The 25,469-nt window shown below is 42.9% G+C and overlaps 1 protein-coding gene across 3 annotated transcripts in view; it reads right to left on the reverse strand.

The window, feature by feature from the left end:
* Positions 1-25,469, reverse strand: part of LOC126419905 (connector enhancer of kinase suppressor of ras 2) — a 131,827-nt gene that overhangs the window by 63,836 nt on the left and 42,522 nt on the right. For 2 of the 3 annotated variants that reach the window (XM_050087182.1, XM_050087184.1), the window contains exons 8-10: positions 15,979-16,277; positions 10,973-11,253; positions 9,605-9,859 (exon numbers count right to left, since the gene is read on the reverse strand). In XM_050087182.1, coding sequence (XP_049943139.1) covers positions 9,605-9,859; positions 10,973-11,253; positions 15,979-16,277 — 835 coding nt within the window. The remainder of the gene's footprint in view (positions 1-9,604; positions 9,860-10,972; positions 11,254-15,978; positions 16,278-25,469) is intronic. The other variant, XM_050087183.1, reaches the window with a different exon arrangement.

Genomic DNA, 25,469 nt, shown 5'->3' on the forward strand with positions numbered 1-25,469 from the left:
AGGAATGATATTTCCACTTATTCATTCACTCTGGAGGGAGGTACACTTCTCATTTGAAATACACAATGTGGGCAAACATTCACTGTCCTCATTTATGTTCATTTTCACTAGTTGACGAAATGCTAATTGCAGCCAGAGTTTGTGCTTCAGAATTCACATGATCTGCAAGTTGTACACATGAAAGTTTAAATAAATATGGAGAATTCAGCGAATGCACTCTTGAGACAACCTGACAGCAGGTTATGAAGCTTATGAAGCGAAAGCTTTATGCTCCATAACAAAGAACCTTGAAATTCTGTGTTTTAAATGGATTTGAGATAATATAATCTCTTCACAATTTGTAATCAACATTTTTACAGATATTTGAAGGGGACTCAATTGTGATAACTGGAAAAGCCTGTACTGACTCTAATAAACTTCCAAGCCATCACTGGGTTTGTAAAATGTGCGTTTTTAAGTAACTACAGCCATGGGATCCCACAGAAATTTTTCCAGGGCATCAAGATTCTAAAATAGCAGTTATTGATATAAATGAGTTTTCAATTTAGAGTCATGTCATGCTTCAGAACAAAATTTATAATAATTTACTTTATTTCAGAGAATTGATTGTTATCCTTTTAAAATATGAATAAAAATTCTGTATACAGATCAGAGGGCAAGTCTGGTAGGCACATTATTAATGTACACTCCTCTACTGCATTTATCATTTTGTAATGTATCAACAATACATCTGTTTGTCCAAGGTAAAATTAGGTGTTAAACAGGAACAACTATAATGGGCATGTGTGCTGTGTATGTAAATAAACTCTAATTAACCTAGTCTTTATTTTTCGGCACAAAATTTCTTTGAAATATAAGGAGCTAATACAATACAATGATGGGTAACCAATACAAGACTGGAACAAGAGGTAACCTCCTCAGTGTATCTATAAATGCTCTTCTCCTATTAAGAGATCTGGTAACTGCTCTGTCCCAAGAAACAAAAATCCTTACACAATATTACATGAAATGTGACAGATCTGTCTTCCACTGGAACTGCTGTAAACAAAAAACTTGACACTAGAACAGAAACTCTGACCCAGATATCTGAGATTCTCTGCAAAAGCAATGATAATTAATGCTTCAAAGCTCACATTAAAACATTTATGTACATCTACTACTGTTTGCTTCCTCTGCAAATACCGACAACCTATATAAATATATCTCTGTAATAAATACATATGACATAACTTCCTAGCATGAAACCCACGAAATGTCATTCAAGTCAAATGTATAATAATTGTAAGTAAAGCTATAAAACAAATTGTCAGTATCTATAGTGTATGACAAACAAGTCGGTTTTCGTTATAGTAAAGTCACAGAATAATGGAGCACCTCACGAATTGCAAACATTGCACTTTACATCCCACAGTGCATGAAAAATGCACTTCCTATTGGCAATTATTTCCCAAAATGCGTTGTGCAGACAACAAATACAGATAAATCATCACTGGTAGCAGGAAATATTGGCATATAACAAACAAAACCTTAAGATTCCATGCTAAGTATCACTCATCATAACACTGTACAACACTGCAGCCAAGTTTCTAACTGGCTTCGAATATGGCGACATCTTGGGCAGTCCATGTTGTTTATATAGGTTGTTGACAACACCAATTGCAGTAAAAGAAATTACAGCAATACGAGTGTCATCTCTTACATATTTAAGATTGATCACTAGATGGTATTTAGTGAGACGTGATGTTACTACTGTTGTGATATTACTGCTGTCATGACATTAATATTGTTTTAAAATTGATCATTTGTTATAACACCGGTGGCTCATAAGCTGCCTGTGCAGTTTCTTTACAGCCATTTTTTTAAGAAACAATGTTGTGAAAAGATGGTAATTTTACACAAAGGCATACAATGGATAATTTTTTACCAATTTTCATACAGGCCTAACTCAACAACAATATTTTGAATTGCTTTGATCAACTTTTGGTAATCACTTGCCTTCAGACTAGCTTGTTTGTATTTGGATTGGAAAATTTTGTCTAGTTTCTGATTTAGTCAATGTTGAATTTTATGAAGGTTGACCAAAATCAGTTGTTCCAAGCTATATGATAGCAGCAAACATGCCTTTGCCCTAGCCAGATTACACTCCCATATTTTATTTTCTCAGGCTTGTCTGACATTTGGCGTTACCCCCAAAGGCCTCACACATAAAGTTCCCATCTCTGGCTGTAACCCTTCTTTCCATCAGTCCCTATACCAGTTCCAAACTGAACAATCCATTGCCCTCACCCACCTAATCCTTCACCTACACATCAACTCAGCCAATGAACACACCCGTCAACTCCTATCCTTAATAAAAGTCCTCAATCCTTCCTCTCCGACATCCACACCGGCTGTTCAGAGCATCCTCCTACAGGCCAACCGCAAATTAGAACAGCATGCCACTCTCCACCTTAAATAACTATCCAATCTCCGGAAAGGCAACTCACTCACCCTTCACAACCTTTCCAGCAAACCTCAACCTCCTCTCATTTCACACAAACCCAGTTTCTCCCATCTACTCAATCTCCCACTTCCAGCTCCACTCCCTCCAAAACCTCAAAATTCCAATCACACAATCTGGAACCACAACACCCTAATTCAGTAGTTAACCTTTCCTCCAAACCTCTCTCCCAATCCGAAACCTCTGTCCTATCCAAAGGCCTCACCTTCAGCCCCACTCCCAGATTCAACCAAACAGCCCTCGTCAAAGATTTACTGTCCTATACTCGTACTCTCTGCTGGAAGTATCACTTTGCCACGAAGAAAAATGATCCTAATCCTACTCCTAATGATCCAACTCCCCACGACACTACCCAAATTGAACCCTGCCTGGAACAGTTCCGTCCTCCGTCACAGTGGGACCCACCTCCTCTTTTCCTCAAAATCATCCCCTCCAAACCTTCCAGGAATTTCTGACTTCCAGCCTTGCCTCTCAATCCTTCTTAACAAACCTTAATCCTACTCCCAACATCACCTCTGCTGAAGCCCAAGCTATCCGTGATCTGAAGGCTGACCGGTCCATCGTCATTCTTCCGGCGGACAAGGGTTTCACGACAGTGGTACTTGATCGTCGGGAGTATGTGGCTGAGAGACTGCGTCAGCTTTCAGACAACACCACATACAAAGTTTGCCAAGGTAATCCCATTCCTGATGTCCAGGAGGAGCTTCAAGGAATCCTCAGAACCTTAGGCCCCGTACAAAACCTTTCACCTGACTCCATCAACCTCCTGACCCCACCGACACCCCGCACCCCTACCTTCTTCCTAAAATTCACAAACCCAATCATCCCGGCAGCCCTATTGTAGCTGGTTACCAAGCCCCCACAGAATGTATCTCTGCCTACGTAGATCAACACTTTCAACCCATTACATGCAGTCTCCCATCCTTCATCAAAGACACCAACCACTTTCTCGAACGCCCGGAATCCTTATCCAGTCTGTTACCCCCGGAAACCATCCTTGTAACCATTGATGCCACTTCCTTATACACAAATATCCCGCACGTCCAGGGCCTCGCTGCGATGGAGCACTTCCTTTCACGCCGATCACCTGCCACCCTACCTAAAACCTCTTTCCTCATTACCTTAGCCAGCTTCATCCTGACCCACAACTTCTTCACTTTTGAAGGCCAGACATACCAACAATTAAAGGGAACAGCCATGGGTACCAGGATGGCCCCCTCGTATGCCAACCTATTCATGGGTCGCTTAGAGGAAGCCTTCTTGGTTACCCAGGCCTGTCAAACCAAAGTTTGGTACAGATTTATTGATGACATCTTCATGATCTGGACTCACAGTGAAGAAGAACTCCAGAATTTCCTCTCCAACCTCAACTCCTTTGGTTCCATCAGATTCACCTGGTCCCACTCCAAATCCCATGCCACTTTCCTTGATGTTGACCTCCACCTGTCCAATGGCCAGCTTCACACGTCTGTCCACATCAAACCCACCAACAAGCAACAGTACCTCCATTATGACAGCTGCCACCCATTCCACATCAAACGGTCCCTTCCCTACAACCGAGGTCTTCGTGGCAAACGAATCTGATCCAATCCGGAATCCCTGAACCATTACACCAACAACCTGACAACAGCTTTCGCATCCCGCAACTACCCTCCCGACCTGGCACAGAAGCAAATAACCAGAGCCACTTCCTCATCCCCTCTCAAACCCAGAACCTCCCACAGAAGAAACACAAAAGTGCCCCACTTGTGACAGGATACTTTCCGGGACTGGATCAGACTCTGAATGTGGCTCTCCAGCAGGGATACGACTTCCTCAAATCCTGCCCTGAAATGAGCCATCCTTCATGAAATCCTCCCCACTCCACCAAGAGTGTCTTTTCGCCGTCCACCTAACCTTCGTAACCTCTTAGTTCATCCCTATGAAATCCCCAAACCACCTTCCCTACCCTCTGGCTCCTACCCTTGTAACCGCCCCCGGTGTAAAACCTGTTCCATGCACCCTCCCACCACCACCTACTCCAGTCCTGTAACCCAGAAGGTGTACACGGTCAAAGGCAGAGCCACGTGTGAAAGCACCCACGTGATCTACCAACTGACCTGCCTACACTGTGATGCATTCTATGTGGGAATGACCAGCAACAAACTGTCCATTCGCATGAATGGACACAGGCAGACAGTGTTTGTTGGTAATGAGGATCACCCTGTGGCTAAACATGCCTTGGTGCACGGCCAGCACATCTTGGCACAGTGTTACACCGTCCGGGTTATCTGGATACTTCCCACCAACACAAACCTATCCGAACTCCAGAGATGGGAACTTGCTCTTCAATATATCCTCTCTTCCCGTTACCCACCAGGCCTCAATCTCCGCTAATTTCAAGTTGCTGCCACTCATACCTCACCTGTCATTCAACATCATCTTTGCCTCTGCACTTCCGCCTCGACTGACATCTCTGCCCAAACTCTTTGTCTTTAAATATGTCTGCTTGTGTCTGTATATGTGTGGATGGATATATGTGTGTGTGTGTGTGTGTGTGTGTGTGTGTGCGTGTGCGCGCGCAGCGCGCGTGTATACCCGCCCTTTTTTCCCCCTAAGGTAAGTCTTTCTGCTCCCGGGATTGGAATGACTCCTTACCTTCTCCCTTAAAACCCAAATCCTTTCGTCTTTCCCTCTCCTTCCCTCTTTCCTGACGAAGCAACCGTTGGTTGCGAAAGCTAGAATTTTGTGTGTATATTTGTGTTTGTTTGTGTGTCTATCGACGTGCCAGCGCTTTCGTTTGGTAAATCACATCATCTTTGTTTTTAGATATATTTTTCCCATGTGGAATGTTTCCCTCTGTTAATTCATATCATTAATTTGAACCCAACAATTACGTTTGTTATTGTCACTGTTGCATTTCAAAATCTTTTCTGTCGTCTTATTTTCTCTTTTGTTTTTGCAAGTAGTTTCACTTTGTATTCACCTTCTCCTTTTTACCGTAATCTACTATACAATTTTATCCCGCCTATATATACTCAATAATATGTCACCCACTTCCAAACCATGTCCAAAAATTTTTTTCCGTTTTCAACACTACCGCTGCTATAAAATCCACCATCTCTAGTCCACAAACAGTTCCTTTCACCTATTAAACAACCATTTCGTCTAGTTCTGATAACTTTCGCTTTATTTCCATTTCCGTTTTTCCCACAACACTGATAATTTTTAGCCGCTTCCCACAGTTTTTAACATCATTATTTCTTCGCCAGACAATTGTTAGCCTCATTTTCATAATCTGCCACCACAAAACCACTCTTTTTAATACATTTACACGCCATTTTTTTGAAATTTTCCCGAATCTCTTCATCCTTCAACGTGTTTTGGCGGCAACACAACCACCTAACCTTTGTGCACATCGTTGTCTACCAACCCAAGTTCACCACAGGATCAACATAGGCCAGCTTTATCCAACACTTTTTCGCCTTTTTTCACAACAGATCTCCAGTTACTTTCTCCAGTTATTTTTATTTTCATTTCAACCTCATGTTACACTTTCCACCTTCTAATACCATGTCACCCTCACAACAACCCCACAACGACCCCATTAAGTTTTATTTACATTCCCTCCGCAAACATGCCTTCACCCTAGCCACATTACGCTCGCATTTTTTATTTTCTCAGGCTTGTCTGACATTTGGCATTACCGCCAAAGGCCTCACACATAAAGTTCCCATCTCTGGCTGCAACCCTTCTTTCCACCAGTCCCTATACCAGTTCCAAACTAAACAATCCATTGCCCTCACCCACCTAATCCTTCACCTACACATCAACTCAGCCAATGAACACACCCATCAACTCCTATCCTTAATAAAAGTCCTCAATCTTTCCTCTCCCACATCCACACCGGCTGTTCAGAGCATCCTCCTCCAGGCCAACCGCAAATTAGAACAGCATACCACCATTCACCTCAAAAAACTATCCAATCTCCTGGTTTCCCACCTCCGGAAAGGCAACTCACTCGCCCTTCACAACCTTTCCAGCAAACCTCAACCTCCTCTCATTGCACACAAACCCAGTCTCTCCCATCTACTCAATCTCCCACTTCCAGCTCCACTCCCTCCAAAACCTCAAAATTCCAATCAACACAATCTGGCACCACAACACCCTAATTCAGTAGTTAACCTTTCCTCAAAAACCTCTCTCCCAATCCGAAACCTCTGTCCTATCCAAAGGCCTCACCTTCAGCCCCACTCCCAGATTCAACCAAACAGCCCTCGTCAAAGATTTACTGTCCTACACTCGTAATCTCTGCTGGAAGTATCACTTTGCCACGAAGAAAAATGATCCTAATCCTACTCCTAATGATCCAACTCCCCAAGACACTATCAAAATTGAACCCTGCCTGGAACAGTTCCGTCCTCCGTCACACTGGGACACACCTCCTCTTCCTCAAAATCACCCTCTCCAAACCTTCCAGGAATTTCTGACTTCCAGCCTTGCCTCTCAATCCTTCTTAAAAAACCTTAATCCTACTCCCAACATCACCACTGCTGAAGCCCAAGCTATCCGTGATCTGAAGGCTGACCGGTCCATCGTCATCCTTCAGGTGGACAAGGGTTCCACGACCGTGGTATTTGATCGTCGGGAGTATGTGGCTGAGAGACTGCGTCAGCTTTCAGACAACACCACATACAAAGTCTGCCAAGGCAATCCCATTCCTGATGTCCAGGCGGAGCTTCAAGGAATCCTCAGAACCTTAGGCCCCCTACAAAACCTTTCACCTGACTCCATCAACCTTCTGACCCCACCGACACCCCGCACCCCTACCTTCTACCTTCTTCCTAAAATTCACTAACCCAATCATCCCGGCCGCCCCATTGTAGCTGGTTACCAAGCCCCCACAGAATGTATCTCTGCCTACGTAGATCAACACCTTCAACCCATTACATGCAGTCTCCCATCCTTCATCAAAGACACCAACCACTTTCTCGAATGCCTGGAATCCTTACCCAATCCGTTACCCCCGGAAACCATCCTTGTAACCATTGATGCCACTTCCTTATACACAAATATCCCGCACGTCCAGGGCCTCGCTGCAATGGAGCACTTCCTTTCACACCGTTCACCTGCCACCCTACCTAAAACCTCTTTCCTCATTACCTTAGCCAGCTTCATCCTGACCCACAACTTCTTCACTTTTGAAGACCAGACATACCAACAATGAAAGGGAACAGCCATGGGTACCAGGATGGCTCCCTCGTACGCCAACCTATTCATGGGTCGCTTAGAGGAAGCCTTCTTGGTTACCCAAGCCTGCCAACCCAAAGTTTGGTAGAGATTTATTGATGACAGCTTCATGATCTGGACTCACAGTGAAGAAGAACTCCAGAATTTCCTCTCCAACCTCAACTCCTTTGGTTCCATCAGATTCACCTGGTCCCACTACAAATCCCATGCCACTTTCCTTGATGTTGACCTCCACCTGTCCAATGGCCAGCTTCACACGTCCGTCCAAATCAAACCCACCAACAAGGAACAGTACCTCCATTATGACAGCTGCCACCCATACCACATCAAACGGTCCCTTCCCTACAGCCTAGGTCTTCGTGGCAAACGAATCTGCTCCAATCCGGAATCCCTGAACCATTACACCAACAGCCTGACAACAGCTTTCGCATCCCGCAACTACCCTCCCGACCTGGTACAGAAGCAAATAACCAGAGCCACTTCCTCGTCCTCTCAAACCCAGAACACTGTGACTATGTGGGAAGGACCAGCAACAAACTGTCCATTCGCATGAATGGACACAGGCAGACAGTGTTTGTTGGTAATGAGGATCACCCTGTGGCTAAACATGCCTTGGTGCACGGCCAGCACATCTTGGCACAGTGTTACACCATCCGGGTTATCTGGGTACTTCCCACTAACACCAACCTATCCGAACTCCGGAGATGGGAACTTGCTCTTCAATATATCCTCTCTTCCCGCTATCCACCAGGCCTCAATCTCCGCTAATTTCAAGTTGCTGCCACTCATACCTCACCTGTCATTCAACAACATCTTTGCCTCTGCACTTCCACCTCGACTGACATCTCTGCCCAAACTCTTTGCCTCTGTATATGTCTGCTTGTGTCTGTATATGTGTGGATGGATATGTGTGTGTGTGTGTGTGTGTGCGCGCGCGCGCGCGCGCGCGCGCGCTGCGCGCGAGTGTACACCCGTCCTTTTTTCCCCCTAAGGTAAGTCTTTCCGCTCCCGGGATTGGAATGACTCCTTACCCTCTCCTTTAAAACCCACATCCTTTCGTCTTTCCCTCTCCTTCACTCTTTCCTGACGAAGCAACCGTTGGTTGCAAAAGCTAGAATTTTGTGTGTATATTTGTGTTTGTTTGTGTCTATCGACGTGCAAGCGCTTTCGTTTGATAAGTCACATCATCTTTGTTTTTAGATATATTTTTCCCACGTGGAATGTTTCCCTCTATTATATATATATATATATATATATATATATATATATATATATATATATATATATATATATATATATATATATATATATATATAAAAAGAAAGATGATGAAACTTACCAAACAAAAGCGCTGGCAGGTCGATAGACACACAAACAAACACAAACATACACACAAAATTCTAGCTTTCGCAACCAATGGTTGCCTCGTCAGGAAAGAGGGAAGGAGAAGGAAAGACAAAAGGATATGGGTTTTAAGGGAGAGGGTAAGGAGTCATTCCAATCCCGGGAGCGGAAAGACTTACCTTAGGGGGAAAAAAGGACAGGTATACACTCGCACACACACACATATCCATCCACACATACACAGACACAAGCAGACAGTGATTTTTCATTACCTCCAGGTGGTGTTGAATTCTTGCAAAACTAGGTTTTTGATGTAATAACATAGGCCAGGAAAAAAAATGAACACAGAACTGGTTCAAATGCATGCAAAAGTATATAAATTTTGAAGAAAAACTTTTGGGTAATGATAAAACATTTTACATTAATTTTTTTCATTACTTCTGAAGAAACTTAAAAGTGGCTTGTGTAGTATAAAAGTCACTATTCATTGTTTGTATGTGACACCTGAGTAACAGTCAGAGCAATGCTTGCCTGTATGGTATATCTTGAAAGCAAAGCTCTTCGATTTAACTTCTGTAGCAGGTGCTGCAGTAAACCCTGGTAATGACACCATGATATCCGCATGTGCTGCTTCACGTGAACGGAAGCCGTAAAAGACCGGTGTTCGGAGCACACACCAAGCCCGCACCCATGCAGCACCAGCACCTCCTTGCCGGCACCGACGCACCAGCCATCCTGATTTTTCAGCACCCACAGTAGCCTCAGCTGCTGGTATGTTGCGACGTCCTAGTAACAATTTTAGTGAATGAAGAACATCTTAAGAGTCAATATGAGACTTCATTTCCATTTGTTGATAGAAATGAGCCCTACTGGGAAACAAGTGACATTCTCCTAACCATTACTATTAACAAAATTTCTGGCCACTTAAATTCAACAAGTAAACTCAAAATTTATGTATCACAGATCCATAATTTTCTCCTCCTCAAATATAATAAACTAGACCTGAAGTCTACTACTGAGTTATTCAACATAATTTATTATTCTAAATAATTTAGGAATAAAGGTAAGAATTTACCGAATAGCATAGGCAGATGGACGGAAGGACGGACGGAAGGACAGACGGAAGGACAGACGGAAGGACAGACGGAAGGACAGACGGAAGGACAGACGGAAGGACGGACGGCCGCGCACGCGCACACACACACACACACACACACACACACACACACACACACACACACACACCTGCCTGTACAGCCCCATTGTGCCATCTGAATACCCAATGCTGAGCCTGCAGTTCAGCAAGTAGACTCACGTGAGGGGTATATCGGATGGAGTAGGTGAGGGGATAAATGAGGTGGGAAGTGACAAAAAGGAGAGGATTTTATAGCCAACATTTGAACAAGACATTTAGTGAGGCAAGATGTCAAGTTTTTGACAATGGTAGCATTGATAGCATACATGTGTAAACAAGATAAAAGATACATATTCAGATGAATGCGCAGCTTACTGTTGCAGCACCTTTAATACAGACACTAATGAAAAAAGGAACCCACTCACGCACTCCGAAAGTAGCGTTACGCTAGCAGGTAAGACAGCAAAAACGTTAAAACGACTAATTATTGTAAAATTTAGCATGCTCACTTTAGAATTCAACATGACAAACTGGCTACATTTATTTTTGACTAGGCCCTCTATAATTTTTGCCCAAGGTTGCAAATATATTTTTCCAAACAAACAACATGCAGAGATGTGGAAAACTGAATAGCTGCTGAGCAAAGGTAACAAATGGAGTTGTATATACACTACAGCTAAATTAATATAATCATCAAAAAGTTTTCACTTCTTACAAGTCAACTATGAAATTGGACAATATCAAGTTAAAAATGGTTTACTCACTTGACAACAACAAATTCCTCTTTTTCTGTGTTCTCGGACTAAGCACGGGCAGAGGTATACGGGGCTTTGTTGGAGGTGCTGGTTCAGATGGTGTATTTGAAGAGTGAGTATTTTGCAGTGGAAGTGTCTGTGTTCTTTCGGTATTACTGCTTGAAGGTACAGACTGAGCACCTGGAGGAAGAGGAATGATGTCTCTTGCATTAGCTGTGGTATGCTCCACAGTGACAGCAGCAGAAGATGAAGGTTCGGTGCTGTTTCCTACTTCTGACATTTCCAATCTGCTAGAGGAGGGAGAAACAATTTTGTTAATCAACTGATCCAGAAAAATATACCAAAATGTAAGGATAAAACACTTATTTTACAAAGATGTTTATTATAACCTTGCTTTTGGAAGACAGTAACCCAAAATACCAAATACAAAGCGCACATGCAGGCAAGTAACAAAAACAAACAGTCCACACAAAGTTAACTATCATAAGTCATGACACTCCTAAAAGAAAGTGGTATAAATTTAGAAAATTTGACAAATATTATATTGTATGTGAAACCAGCAAGCATAATTAGGCAAGAGACCTTTCTCTAATATCAGATACCTGTGACATCCCAAATAAGCAACAGAAACAATAATTAACATACACTGCAGAAAATGTACGGGAGTTCTGAAATGTTATAGTTAAAAATTTTATACTTAAGAGGTGAAGTTCCTCAGCCATTGTAAATAAAATAATTGAGGCAATAAGTACAGCAACTGGTCACTTTTACACGAAGCTGATTTCTGCTAATACCACACCACTTTCATGTGACAAACCTTACCAGAAGGTGGACATTTTCATTAAGCAATGAAATTTACGTACTGGAGGGTGCTAGCACTGAACTTGAGGCTATAACCAAATATTCCAGTGCAGCACAGCACAAAATGGATAAATACACAATGAAAATAATTCTGAAAGTAGTGTAGACAAATTACTTTCAAGTGGACTCATGTCAGTTTATAGACTGTGTACCACAGTAGATAGTTCGATTGAAGAGGAATGGGAATATCTAAAATGGACATTCACAGAAGTTGGACAGAAAAACACAGGTACAAGTGAGGTAACAGCAAAGAAACCTCAGGTAAAAAGAGGATATATTTCAGATTTACAAGTCAATATAACACAAGTCAATATAACAGTCGCTGCGTGCAACAGCCTTCTGAATGGAAGATAACCTGATGAAGATTTAGAACTGTTCGTGAGAGGCTATGCACCGTTCCCGAGACTAGGCCCTCCGAATTGCATCTGACATGAACATTGCTAATTTTCAGGCTTTGTCGACCTGGCTACCTAGGTTCAAGCAATCTACAGAATAGAAAGTAGCAAAATTATCAAGTTTACGTCACATAAACATGTAGAGCAGCTGCCAGTGATAGACAATGGTACAGAGCAATTCATAGCTGACGTAAAGACGAGACTTGCTTTTATCCCCACAGCTGATCTGTCAGGTTTTGCGAAAGAATTGCAGGCACAATGCACTTCACCATTTCGGGGTGAATAAAAGACGGAGTCAGCAGCCCAATGAATGAATGCACTGACACATTCATGTATGATAATGCCAGCGATAAGTACGAGTGGTTTACTGTTTCTGCATCTATATATCTGTCTTCAAGAACTGCAAGGCAAATGTGGATCAAAAATAAAAGAATGGACTGTTTAGTTGCAAAAATCTTGTAATCGACATATCAAAATCTGGAAAAGTGGGGAAGAATATTTTTCAACATTTCGTTCGAAACGTATTCCCACCAGCTGCAGAAACTAATTCATTGCTTTTGTTGGATTCATGGTCTGGACATAGCACCACCTCTGTTACTGTGGAGGATGACAAAAAATCTGTAGATGTAATGTGGATTCTGCCTGGAACTACTAATGTGACTCATAAAAACATTTTTCGGGCAATTATCAGACAACATAATTTCCAATACCCCTCTCATTTCATATTTGTCACTGGATCAGTATTCTTAAGCTCTAGCCATTTGTGCATTACCAGTTTTCTCCACCACGATTTACAAATTTGATCACATATGCCTGGTATGCAGCGCAATATGTGGAACAACAGCCAGGACTGTTTCCGACTCCATTCCAGTTCTGTCTAAATAAAACTAATGCTTCCTGCAAAGTGCCTGACTGCATCAATTTTTCCTTTGTCCAGTGTGCCCGGAGCGAGAAAAATGTTTGTTTTTGTCATTCAATACACTTTGCATTTTTGTGACAACTATAGAGAATAAACAGAGAACTGTTTCACTGATAGTCAAACGTACAACATTCAAACATTTTTATAAGTAATGGCTGACAGGAACTGTTATAAAATGTAGTACCTTAAGACACATTTCATTTCAACAAATTAAAAATCCTCACTGATGGACGTCTTCTCTGATATCAAACACTGCCGTGATTTTATTTTCTCTGCTAGCCACTTTTATCAGTAATATACGTGCAAGAACTGAACTGCCAATATGAAGTTATTCAAAAAAAGTTTGTATAGTTACGCCAGAGTTTCACTGGAGCAAACAAGCTAACAAGCATGAGCAAAAGACAATTCTGCAGCATCACAGGAAAGCTTCTGTGAAGTTTGGAAGGTAGGAGATGAGGAACTGGTGGAAGTAAAGCTGTGAGGATGGGGCATGAGTCGTGCTTGGGTAGCTCAGATGGTAGAGCACTGGCCCGCAAAAGGCAAAGGTCCCGAATTCGAGTCTCACTCCGGCACACAGTTTTAATCTGCCAGGAAGTTTCAAAAGAGAATTCTGACAGGTGTACCCAGTAGGCCTCTTGCAGGTCTGGACTGAACACCACTGCAGCTACTTATGTGTCCCTAACCCTCCCCATTTACCTAATCAGAAAATGGAGACCTGTAGTTTAATGTGGAATCCAAACCATACGTCTTTCGTGGCCACTCCAACATCTGTGAGAAGCAAATGCTCAGTTAAAAATCACAGTGAAAAAGTTGTGGTCTGAACGGGATTTGATCCTGCACTGTCTGGATCACAAAGCATGTGCTTTGCCACTACACCATTTTTGTTGTAGAAAAGAAGATTATGACCATTAGACCTTACACATAGTGGAAACGCTAGCTGTGTTGCCTCTTGAGATTATGCTTGACACTGGTAATTAGTGTCCTGTTTATAAATTTCCCCTCAATGATAATGAGAAGCCAGGGAGAAATGGCAGCTGACACACAAGGAGAATTTTGGACCACTGCTAAGGAGAGATGGAGATGCAATTTCATGTAAAGTGCACGATCTCCACGCATGTCACGCTTCCATACAAATTGAGACGCTTAAATTCTTCCTTCCTTGCACCATTTTGCATACTCCGCCAAGAACAGTGTACTTGCCATGCAAAATAATCCTCACTGAATAGCAAAGTTTGGCATTGTGGCTCTAACAAGATAGAGTTGTATCCTGTATGCTGAATATTAGCTCCAAAAACTAAAAACTAATAACACAGCATTCATGTTCGCTACCTCATGTTCTCTCCTGTTCCCTCCAGTATAAACGATTATATACCCATATACAAGTGAATGGTAATAAATTTTCTGCAAATACTCATTCGTATGTGTTTGCTTCCATTTGCTCTATTGTAAACCAGGATTTAGGTGCCTGAAATTGGCGTCTGTGAACTCCAGATAATTCTTCTATGCGGTGCTGCATGAGTGATTCACTGAGTCATTAGCTAGGTGGGCAGGGCTGTACAAACAGCTGTTCTAAGCTGTTCTTTGCATGGCAAAAATGTGTAACTTCAACATTTTTAACAAAATGCTTGCAGTGTGTCATAGCAGCTAAAATTCTGGCAGTGCATTTCTTTAGTTGTCTTCTTCCTGTGTAAAAAATTTCCAGGTAGGTTTAGACATGTCTTATTGGACCATTCCCTTGTGAGAGGAAGGCCAGGGGACAGCTGGCTGAGAGAAGTTGAAGAGAAATTGGGAAACGAGGTCAGGACTTCAACAGGATGGTTACTGAATAGTGGCGAAAGACAGAGGAAGACCCTGGTCAGGGGCTGGAAGCTCTTCCTGATGCTGCAGATGATGATGTACATTGCAGAATACAACACATTTAGAAGAAGAAATGAAATGTATAAGTGTGTGGTTGTAAAAGAAAATGGGAATTCTTTAATAGAGTATTTCAAGTTTTGTGAAAGGAAATTTTTTAAAATTGTATTAGTGTTTTGCAATAAAATTACTTTCTTTCACATTATCATCATCATCATCATCATTGAGAATAATAAACAAAAAGCCCTCAAATTATACAAATATGAACTTTTTACAATTTCAATCCATTCCCTGAATAAGGCGTGCATGCTAAAGTGAGCTGCAAATACATGTGTCCTTTGCATATCACTTCTCTTATTTTCCGTTTATCCTCATACTACATCACAAGAATTTCATATAGGCAGTGTTTTCAGTGACATAAATTTTTGATACTATGGACAACAAACCTTTGAAAAATTCCAGATAACTATGAATAAAACTGACTGAATTGCTGCAAACAGTGTACTGCCAAAAAAAGGTTGCTACTACCAGACATGCTCTTGTTCAAGCAACTGAAGTACAGTTTTCTATTGACGGATAAAATATAGTTCTCAGAAATATGCGCACACACTGTTCTCACAAAATTCAGTGTCATTCTCAGCCACTCCTAATTTTCATTCCTCTCCACTTTGTTTGTATAGTTTCATCTCATCCTTCTGCACTGCCTACTTCCATAGTTTAAAATATACCTTCTATGCATCTTACAATTATTCCCATAGTTTTCTTTACTCAGCTTTAAACCTGAACCGCTGGCTTCCTAGTTTACATCTCCCCACACTCCTCACCCATCCTGTTGTCACTGCTACCTTCTAATTATTGTTGTTACTATCCCTCTTTCATGTGTGTGTTCCATGTCATTAGCTAGATCGTGAGAGTGTTTTACTACCTAATTGCAATCAAATCTTAAAATAGTGGCGCTCATTGTTACATGATGAGGACTTGCTTACTTCTGAACATCCATAGAAACATTTGCCTGTACAAGAGGTAAGTTGACTGCCTGGATCACTGTGATGTCTGGAGGTCCACTGTCAACAATAGCAGCATCCCTCACGACAACACTTCTTGAGTCTGTCAGATCATATGCAGGAGTACTGTGACTCTTATCCAGGATCCCCCGTGTTCCTGACTTACGGCCTTCTATACCAAGGCATGTTGCTGGACGAGATGATCCAGATGACAACCCATGGCCAACACTTGCTGATTTGTCTCGCAGAACGCGTCCTTCTTGTGGAAGACCACGAAGCAGCTGCAAACAAATTTAATAACTGACTGGTTAAAAATGAAAATAAGTACAAAAGAAAAATCAGAACTACATAAAGGCTAACAATTACCGTATATACTTGAATAATCCGCGCACGTTTTTCCCGAATTTTAGGACGAAAAACTGGGGCGCACAGATTATTCTAAACATTGTTGGTACTGCTCCGCCTCCAATAATACATCCCATTATACTATTGCATTGTTGTGGCCTCAGTCTGTGATGCATCAGTAGCATGTTAGGAGTGAAGTATTAACGTCTTCAAACTTGTTAATTATGGCTACAAGTTCTCGTTATCACTCGTACACTGCTAAAGAAAAAGTGAAAATTATTGAAGAAGCCAAGAATATTGGAAACCATGCAGCAGGAAGAAAGTACAACGTGAGTGAGAGTTGTATTTGTGACTGGCGAAAAAATAAAACGCAGCTTCAAGAAACTAATAGTAACTGCCGGGCATTTCGCAGCCGAAAAGCGAAGCAACTGGACCTCAAGAAAAGGCTCTGCGATTATGTAGATGAGAAGAAACAATACGGATGCGTGGTGACGAGTGAAATGTGCCAACTTATAAAGCACTGTCTTTAGCCAAAGAACTAGGCATTACCAATTTCAAAGTTAGCCGGGGCTGGCTATCAAGATTTTTCAACCGAAATGGTTTAGGATTCCAGAGGAAAACTACTATCGCTCAGCAGCTTCCAGGCAGTTACGAGGAAAAAAATAGTGAATTTTCATCGTTACGTGATAAATCTGCGCCATAAACAGTCCTATATATTATCGCAAATTGGTAATGCGTATCAAACGCCAGTCTATTTTGAGATGCCGCTCGACAACACAGTGAACAGGAAAGGAGAATCCAGCATCATGACACGAACTGGCGGCAGTAAGAAACAAAGATGTACAGTGATGTGTGTAACTGGCGATAGATGAAAGCTACCACCTTATGTGATATTTATAAGGAAAACCGGTATTAGTGAGAGCGAATCCGAAAGGGTGGATGGACAATGAACTTATAATTAACTGGGTGACACACGTTTGATAATGTCGTCCTGGTGCGCTACTGAATTTATGCAACATGTGGGTCCTGGACAGCTTCCGCAGACATACAACTAAGGAAGTGCGAGACAAATTACAAAAAGGGAAAACTGACTTGGTCATTATCCCTGGAGGCCTAACATCCATCCTACAACCACTAGATGTGTGTATAAATCGGCCATTCAAAGCTACACTTAAACAGTGATATACGCAATGGATGGTTGATGATACCGTAAGTTCACACCTAGTGGAAAAATCAAATAGCCGGATTTGTCCCAGATTTGTGAATGGGTGAAAAGTGCATGGGACTCCATTCCACAACCACAGGTGGAAAAATCCTTCAAAAAATGTGGAATCACAAATTCACTGGATGGAACAGAGGACGACGCTCTATGGGAAGATGGTGAAGATGACAATGATTCTCCTGCTAGTGATGATGATGAAAGTGATGAATAGAGAGGTAAGAGAGGAAACATACCGGTATTGACTAAAATATTTTATTGCACATACTGTATTAACAAACTCTTAAGCAAAATAATTCACATGTCTTTTTTAGCTATTGTAGGTACGCGTTGAGTCCCGGCTGGCGGTGATAATGTTCCCTGCCCGCCCGCCCGTCTAATGGGCCAGCCGGCCAGCTGCACGCCGATGGCCGCCCACCCGCCGGCTGGCCAGCTGCACGCCGCTGAATCGGTTGCGTTTTAACAATGTATCAACCTGTACAGCAGCATTGCTTCAAGCCAGTAGTTATTATACATACTTTTGAACACATCATAATGTTGGAACAAATTTTTTTTTTTTTTTTGTAAATAAAACAAATTAAAGCAAAAAATAATTATTTTTTTTTCCTCTTCCTCAAAATTGGGGTGCACGGATTATTCAAGGGCATGGATTACTCGAGTATATATTCGAGTGCCAAATGGAAACAGTGCTCGGTACATATAAATAATAGCATAGCAAATCACTACGTTATCTGCTCACAGATTCATTCTTCCAAAGCAAGATTAAATGATAATAGTTAAATGAAAGATTATATATATATATATATATATATATATATATATATATATATATAGAGGGAAACATTCCACGTAGGAAATTTATATCTAAAAACAAAGATGATGTGACTTACCAAATGAAAGTGCTGGCAGGTCGACAGACACACAAACAAACACAAACATACACACAAAATTCAAGCTTTCGCAACAAACTGTTGCCTCATCAGGGAAGAGGGAAGGAGAGGGAAAGACGAAAGGAAGTGGGTTTTAAGGGAGAGGGTAAGGAGTCATTCCAATCCCGGGAGCGGACAGACTTACCTTAGGGGGAAAAAAGGAAGGGTATACACTCGCGCGCATACACACACACACACACACACACACACACACACACACACACACATATACAGACACAAGCAGACATATTTAAAGACAAACAGTTTGGACAGAGATGTCAGTCGAGGCAGAAGTGCAGAGGCAAAGATGATGTTGAATGACAGGTGAGGTATGAGTGGCGGCAACTGGAAATTAGCGGAGATTGCCTGGTGGGTAACGGGAAGAGAGGATATATTGAAGAGCAAGTTCCCATCTCCGGAGTTCGGACGGTGTAACACTGTGCCAAGATGTGCTGGCCGTGCACCAAGGCATGTTTAGCCACAGGGTGATCCTCATTACCAACAAACACTGTCTGCCTGTGTCCATTCATGCGAACGGACAGTTTGTTGCTGGTCATTCCCACATAGAAAGCTTCACAATGTAGGCAGGCCAGTTGGTAAATCACGTGGGTGCTTTCACATGTGGCTCTGCCTTTGATCGTGTACACCTTCCGGGTTACAGGACTGGAGTAGGTGGTGGTGGGAGGGTGCATGGGACAGGTTTTACACCGGGGGTGGTTACAAGGGTAGGAGCTAGAGGGTAGGGAAGATGGTTTGGGGATTTCATAGGGTTGAACTAAGAGGTTACGAAGGTTAGGTGGACGGCGGAAAGACACTCTTGGTGGAGTGGGGAGGATTTCATTAAGGATGGATCTCATTTCAGGGCAGGATTTGAGGAAGTCGTATCCCTGCTGGAGAGCCACATTCAGAATCTGATCCAGTCCCGGAAAGTATCCTGTTACAAGTGGGGCACTTTTGTGGTTCTTCTGTGGGGGATTCTGTGTTTGAGGGGATGAGGAAGTGGCTCTGGTTATTTGCTTCTGTACCAGGTCGGGAGGGTAGTTGCGGGATGCGAAAGCTGTTGCCAGGTTGTTGGTGTAATGGCCATTAGACAGCTTCACACGTCCGTCCACATCAAACCCACCAACAAGGAACAGTACCTCCATTATGACAGCTGCCACCCATTCCATATCAAACGGTCCCTTCCCTACAGCCTAGGTCTTCGTGGCAAAGGAATCTGCTCCAGTCTGGAATCCCTGAACCATTACACCAACAACCTGGCAACAGCTTTCGCATCCCGCAACTACACTCCCGACCTGGTACAGAAGCAAATAACCAGAGCCACTTCCTCATCCCCTCAAACACAGAATCCCCCACAGAAGAAACACAAAAGTGCCCCAATTGTGACAGGATACTTTCCGGGACTGGACCAGACTCTGAATGTGGCTCTCCAGCAGGGATACGACTTCCTCAAATCCTGCCCTGAAATGAGATCCATCCTTCATGAAATCCTCCCCACTCCACCAAGAGTGTCTTTCCGCCGTCCACCTAACCTTCGTAACCTCTTAGTTCATCCCTATGAAATCCCCAAACCATCTTCCCTACCCTCTGGCTCCTATCCTTGTAACCGCCCCCGGTGTAAAACCTGTTCCATGCACCCTCCCACCACCACCTACTCCAGTCCTGTAACCCGGAAGGTGTACACGATCAAAGGCAGAGCCACATGTGAAAGCACCCACGTGATTTACCAACTGACCTGCCTACACTGTGATGCATTCTATGTGGGAATGACCAGCAACAAACTGTCCATTCGCATGAATGGACACAGGCAGACAGTGTTTGTTGGTAATGAGGATCACCCTGTGGCTAAACATGCCTTGGTGCACGGCCAGCACATCTTGGCACAGTGTTATACCGTCCGGGTTATCTGGATACTTCCCACCAACACCAACCTATCCGAACTCCGGAGATGGGAGCTGTAAATATGTCTGCTTGTGTCTGTATATGTGTGTGTGTGTGCGCGCGCGCGCGCGCGCGAGAGTGTATACCCTTCCTTTTCTCCCCCTAAGGTAAGTCTGTCCGCTCCCGGGATTGGAATGACTCCTTACCCTCTCCCTTAAAACCCACTTCCTTTCGTCTTTCCCTCTCCTTCCCTCTTTCCTGATGAGGCAACAGTTTGTTGCGAAAGCTTGAATTGTGTGTGTATGTATGTGTCTGTCTGTGTTTCTATCGACCTGCCAGCGCTTTCGTATGGTAAGTCACATAATCTTTGTTGGGGATGGGGAATAAATGCTAATGAGATCACAAAGTTAAGAAAATCACATCAGGACATGATAGTATGGAAACTAATAAATAACAACTGAAAGTTTTATTTTGTTGTGGGGAAGAGGGCACATGCTTAATCAGAAATTGAGGAACAGCTAACCAAGGATGAATTGATTATTCAGCTTCTCCCAGCATACTTCATACTGTCACATACAAGATGGTGTAATTAGATGAATGACAAACACTAACTTCACTTTACGAAGATTTATTCAGCACTTGCACATACAAGAGCGCGGAGCGAACTGCCTCCGGCCAGAACACACACAGTATAGACCTACATACAGCTACAAAAAAATTTCACTACAATGGTTCTTGACATTTGTGGATACTTCTAGAATGTACTTAAACCGAATATAGAAATTAATATTTTACAGTCCAATTGAGTTTTGAACTCACTACCCTTCATGCAACAGTTAGTATCATAACCACTACACTACGATGCTACTCAGTTTCTTCTGCAACATTGTTCCCTCCTTACGAGAACAGCATCTCGGTGTTGCGTCGTCCTGGTCCGGGAACGAGTCATCAGTTCTGCATACTCCGACTCGCGATGACTGATTCTCACCCTGGCGATGATCATCTTAGAACTTCTTTTGCCGCTACACTCTTCACCACATTTCCGCTTGTTGCCTGTCATTGAAGCTTTGAATTTACCCTGGATTGCAGGACCCTTATAGGGCTTCATTCGAAGGATGTGGACCGTATCTTTGATCTTTCATCATCTTGTGTCGGGGTCGAAATCTTCAACTTCATTAGTAACATCAGACAACTGCCTTACAACCTCATGAGGTCCAAAGTAGCTTCTCAGAGAGACCAACCTTCCAAACAGGAGTGAAGATCCAGACGAGGTCACCAGGCTGGTAGGCAACAGGGCGGTGGCTCTCGTCATACCTTCGGCGATCGTCTTCTTGAACCTACAGTGTTCGGAGTCGAGCTAACTGCTGAGCTTCCTCAGCTCTGGTTAACACCTGGCCATTGTAGTTGTCGTCCATGTCTTCAGGATGTAATGGAAACACAGTGTCCATCGTCGTAATCGCATCACGCCCATGCACCAGGAAAAATGGCGTAAAATCCTGTGGTGTCTTGTTTGGCGGTATTGTAGGCAAACGTCATCCCAGTTGCTCTGCTCAACATTGATGAACATTAATGGCATGTCAGCCAAGGTCTTATTAAGGGGTTCAGAAAGCCCGTTAGTTTGCGGATGGTAGACAGCTGTCATGCGATGAATAATGTTGCACCGACGGTTTATCTCTGTCACAAGATTCAATTGAAAAACATTCCCTCGATCCGTAATATCGACCTTGGGGCACCATGTTTTAATACAATGTCTTTCACGATGAATTTGGCTACCTCGGATGCTTTGGCTGTTTTCATGGCTTTTGTAAAGGCATAGCATGTCAGGTAATCAGTGCAAACAATAATCCATCTACTGCCACTAGCAGACATTGGAAATCGTCCAAGGAAGTCAATCCTAACACAGTGGAAAGGCATTTTGGCTCGTGGAAGTGGTATGAGTCGGCCAAGTGGTTTCTGAGGAACCGCCTTTCTCCTCTGGCACTCTCGACAGTGGGACACATAGTGACGGACACTCCTAAAGAAACCAGGCCAGAAAATTCTCTTGCGGATCCTATCATATGTCTTAATAAATCCTAAATGTCCGGCCTCAGGTGTGTCATGAAATTTCTGTAGAGCACCTAAGCGAATGTGTTTAGGAATCACTAGTAGCCACCTCTTTCCAAAAGGATCAAAGTTTTTCTCACAAAATAATCCATTAACTACCTTAAATTGTCCTTTCACATCCTCTGATTGATTTAAGGCAAGCATAATTTGAGATATCTTGGCATCCTTCTTCTGTTCGGCAGAGTGTTCCTGGAGTACAGCGAGGCAGTCACTATCTTTATCAAAGTCTTGATGGTCTTGCACAGGGTTTCTTGAGAGACAGTTGGCATCTTTGTGTTTTCTCCCACTTTTGTACACTACGGTAATGTCATACTCTTGAAGATGTAGTGCCCACCTGGAGAGACGTACTGTTGGATCCTTAAGACCTGTCAGCCGACAAAGTGAATGATGGTCTGTAACAACTGTGAATGGCCTTCCATAGAGATACTGCCGAAACCTGCACATGGTCCAGATCACAGCAAGACATTCTCTTTCTGTAGTTGAGTAGTTTCTCTCAGCTATTGTAAGTGTCCCAGAAGCACAGGCCATAACCTCCTCTTTTCCATCCGAAATCTGTACCAGAACAGCACCGATCCCATACCCGCTGGCATCAGTGTGTAGTTCTATAGGTGCTCTCTCATCATACAGACCAAGTACAGGGTCAGTCATCAGAGCTTCTCGCAGCACATTGAAAGAATCTTGATGAGCACCATCCCAGATAAATTTAGCATCAGCTTTTAACAACCCTTGGAGTGGCATGGCTTTGATACAAAAATCTTTGGTAAAACGATGGTAATAAGAACATAATCCAAGGAAGCTTCTCACATCTCTAATACTTTTAGACACAAGAAATTCTGTTATACATCTCAACTTTTCTGGGTCTGGCCTCATACCTCCATTTGACCCAAGGTGTCCAAGTATTTTGATTTCTTTTGCTCCAAAGAGACACTTTCTTGGATTAAGTTTCAGTCTGCCTTGTTGGAGACCCTTAAGAACGGCCCTCGGTCTTCTTATATGTTCATCAAATGTCTGTGAGAACACTATAATGCCATCTAAATAACAAAGACACATCATCCACTTCAGGTGCCTTAGAAAATTATCCATCACACATTCAAAAGTTGCTGGCACGTCACACAAACCAAACGGCATTACCTTAAACTCATACAGGCCTTCAGGGGTGATGAATACAGTTCTCTCACTATCAGCCTCATCCACTTGGATCTGCCAGTATCCCAACTACATGTCCATGGTTGAGAAAAACCATTTTCTGCAACTGGCGACAGTATTCCTCCGAAATGACTGAATATGATGCTCCAGCATATACAAGAGATTGGACTGGTCGGCCATCCATGAGGATACCAATGTAATTTTCTATCATTTTTGTAGTGATCGACGGCAGAGGATTTTTCTCTTCGGCGGCCTCACCTCCAAGGAAGGCTGACCCTTTAGTTTTCCAGGTTGCAGTGGCTAGGTGATCAGCTGGAGCTTCTAAACGGCAATGGAGACCTTGATCGGCGTGTTGGGGAGCGTCCTCTCCAGCGGCTAGCTTATGGCAATGGTGACCTACGTCGTTCTGCACCCACATCATCTTTTTCATCTTCGTCATTCTGGAGTTGGCGATGGCTAGGATTGGTCTGCTGTTTTCTCGCGCACCTTTCTTGACAATAGCGCACCACACGTCCCGGTCATCCGCAATGGAAACATACTGGTTGGTTATCCTGGGTCCTCCAGATGTCAGTCTTCTTTGGTGCCCAAACAAGTTCCGCATGCAGCATTGTAGGAAAGTAACTCCGCCTGGGTCTTGACTTTTTCACCGCTTTAGAAGGAAATGAAGGACGATCCAAGTGTCTTCTAAACTTCCTCTCCCACTGTCTGATGAAGAACACTTGTGAAATTAGTTGCTTCCTCCATCACAGACATTGATATGACGTTTGGAAGCCTTTCAAACTACTTGCGTGTAATTATTTTTTGATGCATTGACTTGATATACCGGCAACATTTTATGAAGTCGTCTGCTGTCGAAACCTCCTTCAGGAGTAGGGCTTGATACATGTCCTCAGCAACACCCTTCATGAGATGTGCAACCTTATCTTCCTCCTTCATTCTAGGATCCACTATTTTACACAGCTCCAAGACGTCTTGAATGTAGGATGCTGTAGTTTCTCCTGGACGCTGTGCCCTGCACTTTAGTTTATCTTCAGCCTTGCACTTTTGTTGTGTGTGTGTCGCCGAAATAATTGCGCAGTTCCGCCTGGAATACTTCCCAGCTTGTGAACTTCTCCTTGTTGTTCTCATACCATTGCTTGGCAGTGCCCTCCAAGTAAAAAAATATGGTAGCCAAACACACGGTGTCATCCCATTTGTTAAATTTACCTATACACTCATATACATTCAGCCACTTGTTTGGATCTTGGTCATCGTCACCAATGAACCTGGAAGGATGTCTCATGTGGTGGCACACAGTTGCTGTCATTGTAACATCCTCCTCTTCTTCTGTCTCCGATAGATTGTGATCTGTTGAATATAGCTCGAACTCAGGTTTCTTGACACGTAAATGGTGGCTCTGTCGTGGCCTGGTGGGAGCCACTGTATCGTCGATAATGTGCGCTATCACAAGTTCCAATACCCAGCATCTCCACCAGAATAATGTCACGTAGAAGAAGGTGTAATTAGATGAATGATGAACACAAACTTCACTTAATGAAGGTACATTCAGCACTTGCACATACAAGAGCATGGAGCGAACTGCCACCGGCCAGAACACACACAGTATATATACACAGCTACAGAACATTCCAGTACAATGATTCTCAATATTTGTGGATACCTCTAGAATGTACTTGAACCAAATATACAAATTAAAATTGTACAGTCCAGCTGAGTTTTGAACTTACGACCCTTCATGCAACAGTTTAGTATCATAACCACTACACCACGGTGCTACTCAGCTTCTTCTGCAACAATATCAAAACAATTCAGCCATGAACTATTCCATTAAGAGTTGAAGGGAGTGGTAA

Source organism: Schistocerca serialis, chromosome 9, assembly GCF_023864345.2.
Source record: "Schistocerca serialis cubense isolate TAMUIC-IGC-003099 chromosome 9, iqSchSeri2.2, whole genome shotgun sequence".
Lineage (NCBI taxonomy): Eukaryota > Metazoa > Arthropoda > Insecta > Orthoptera > Acrididae > Schistocerca > Schistocerca serialis.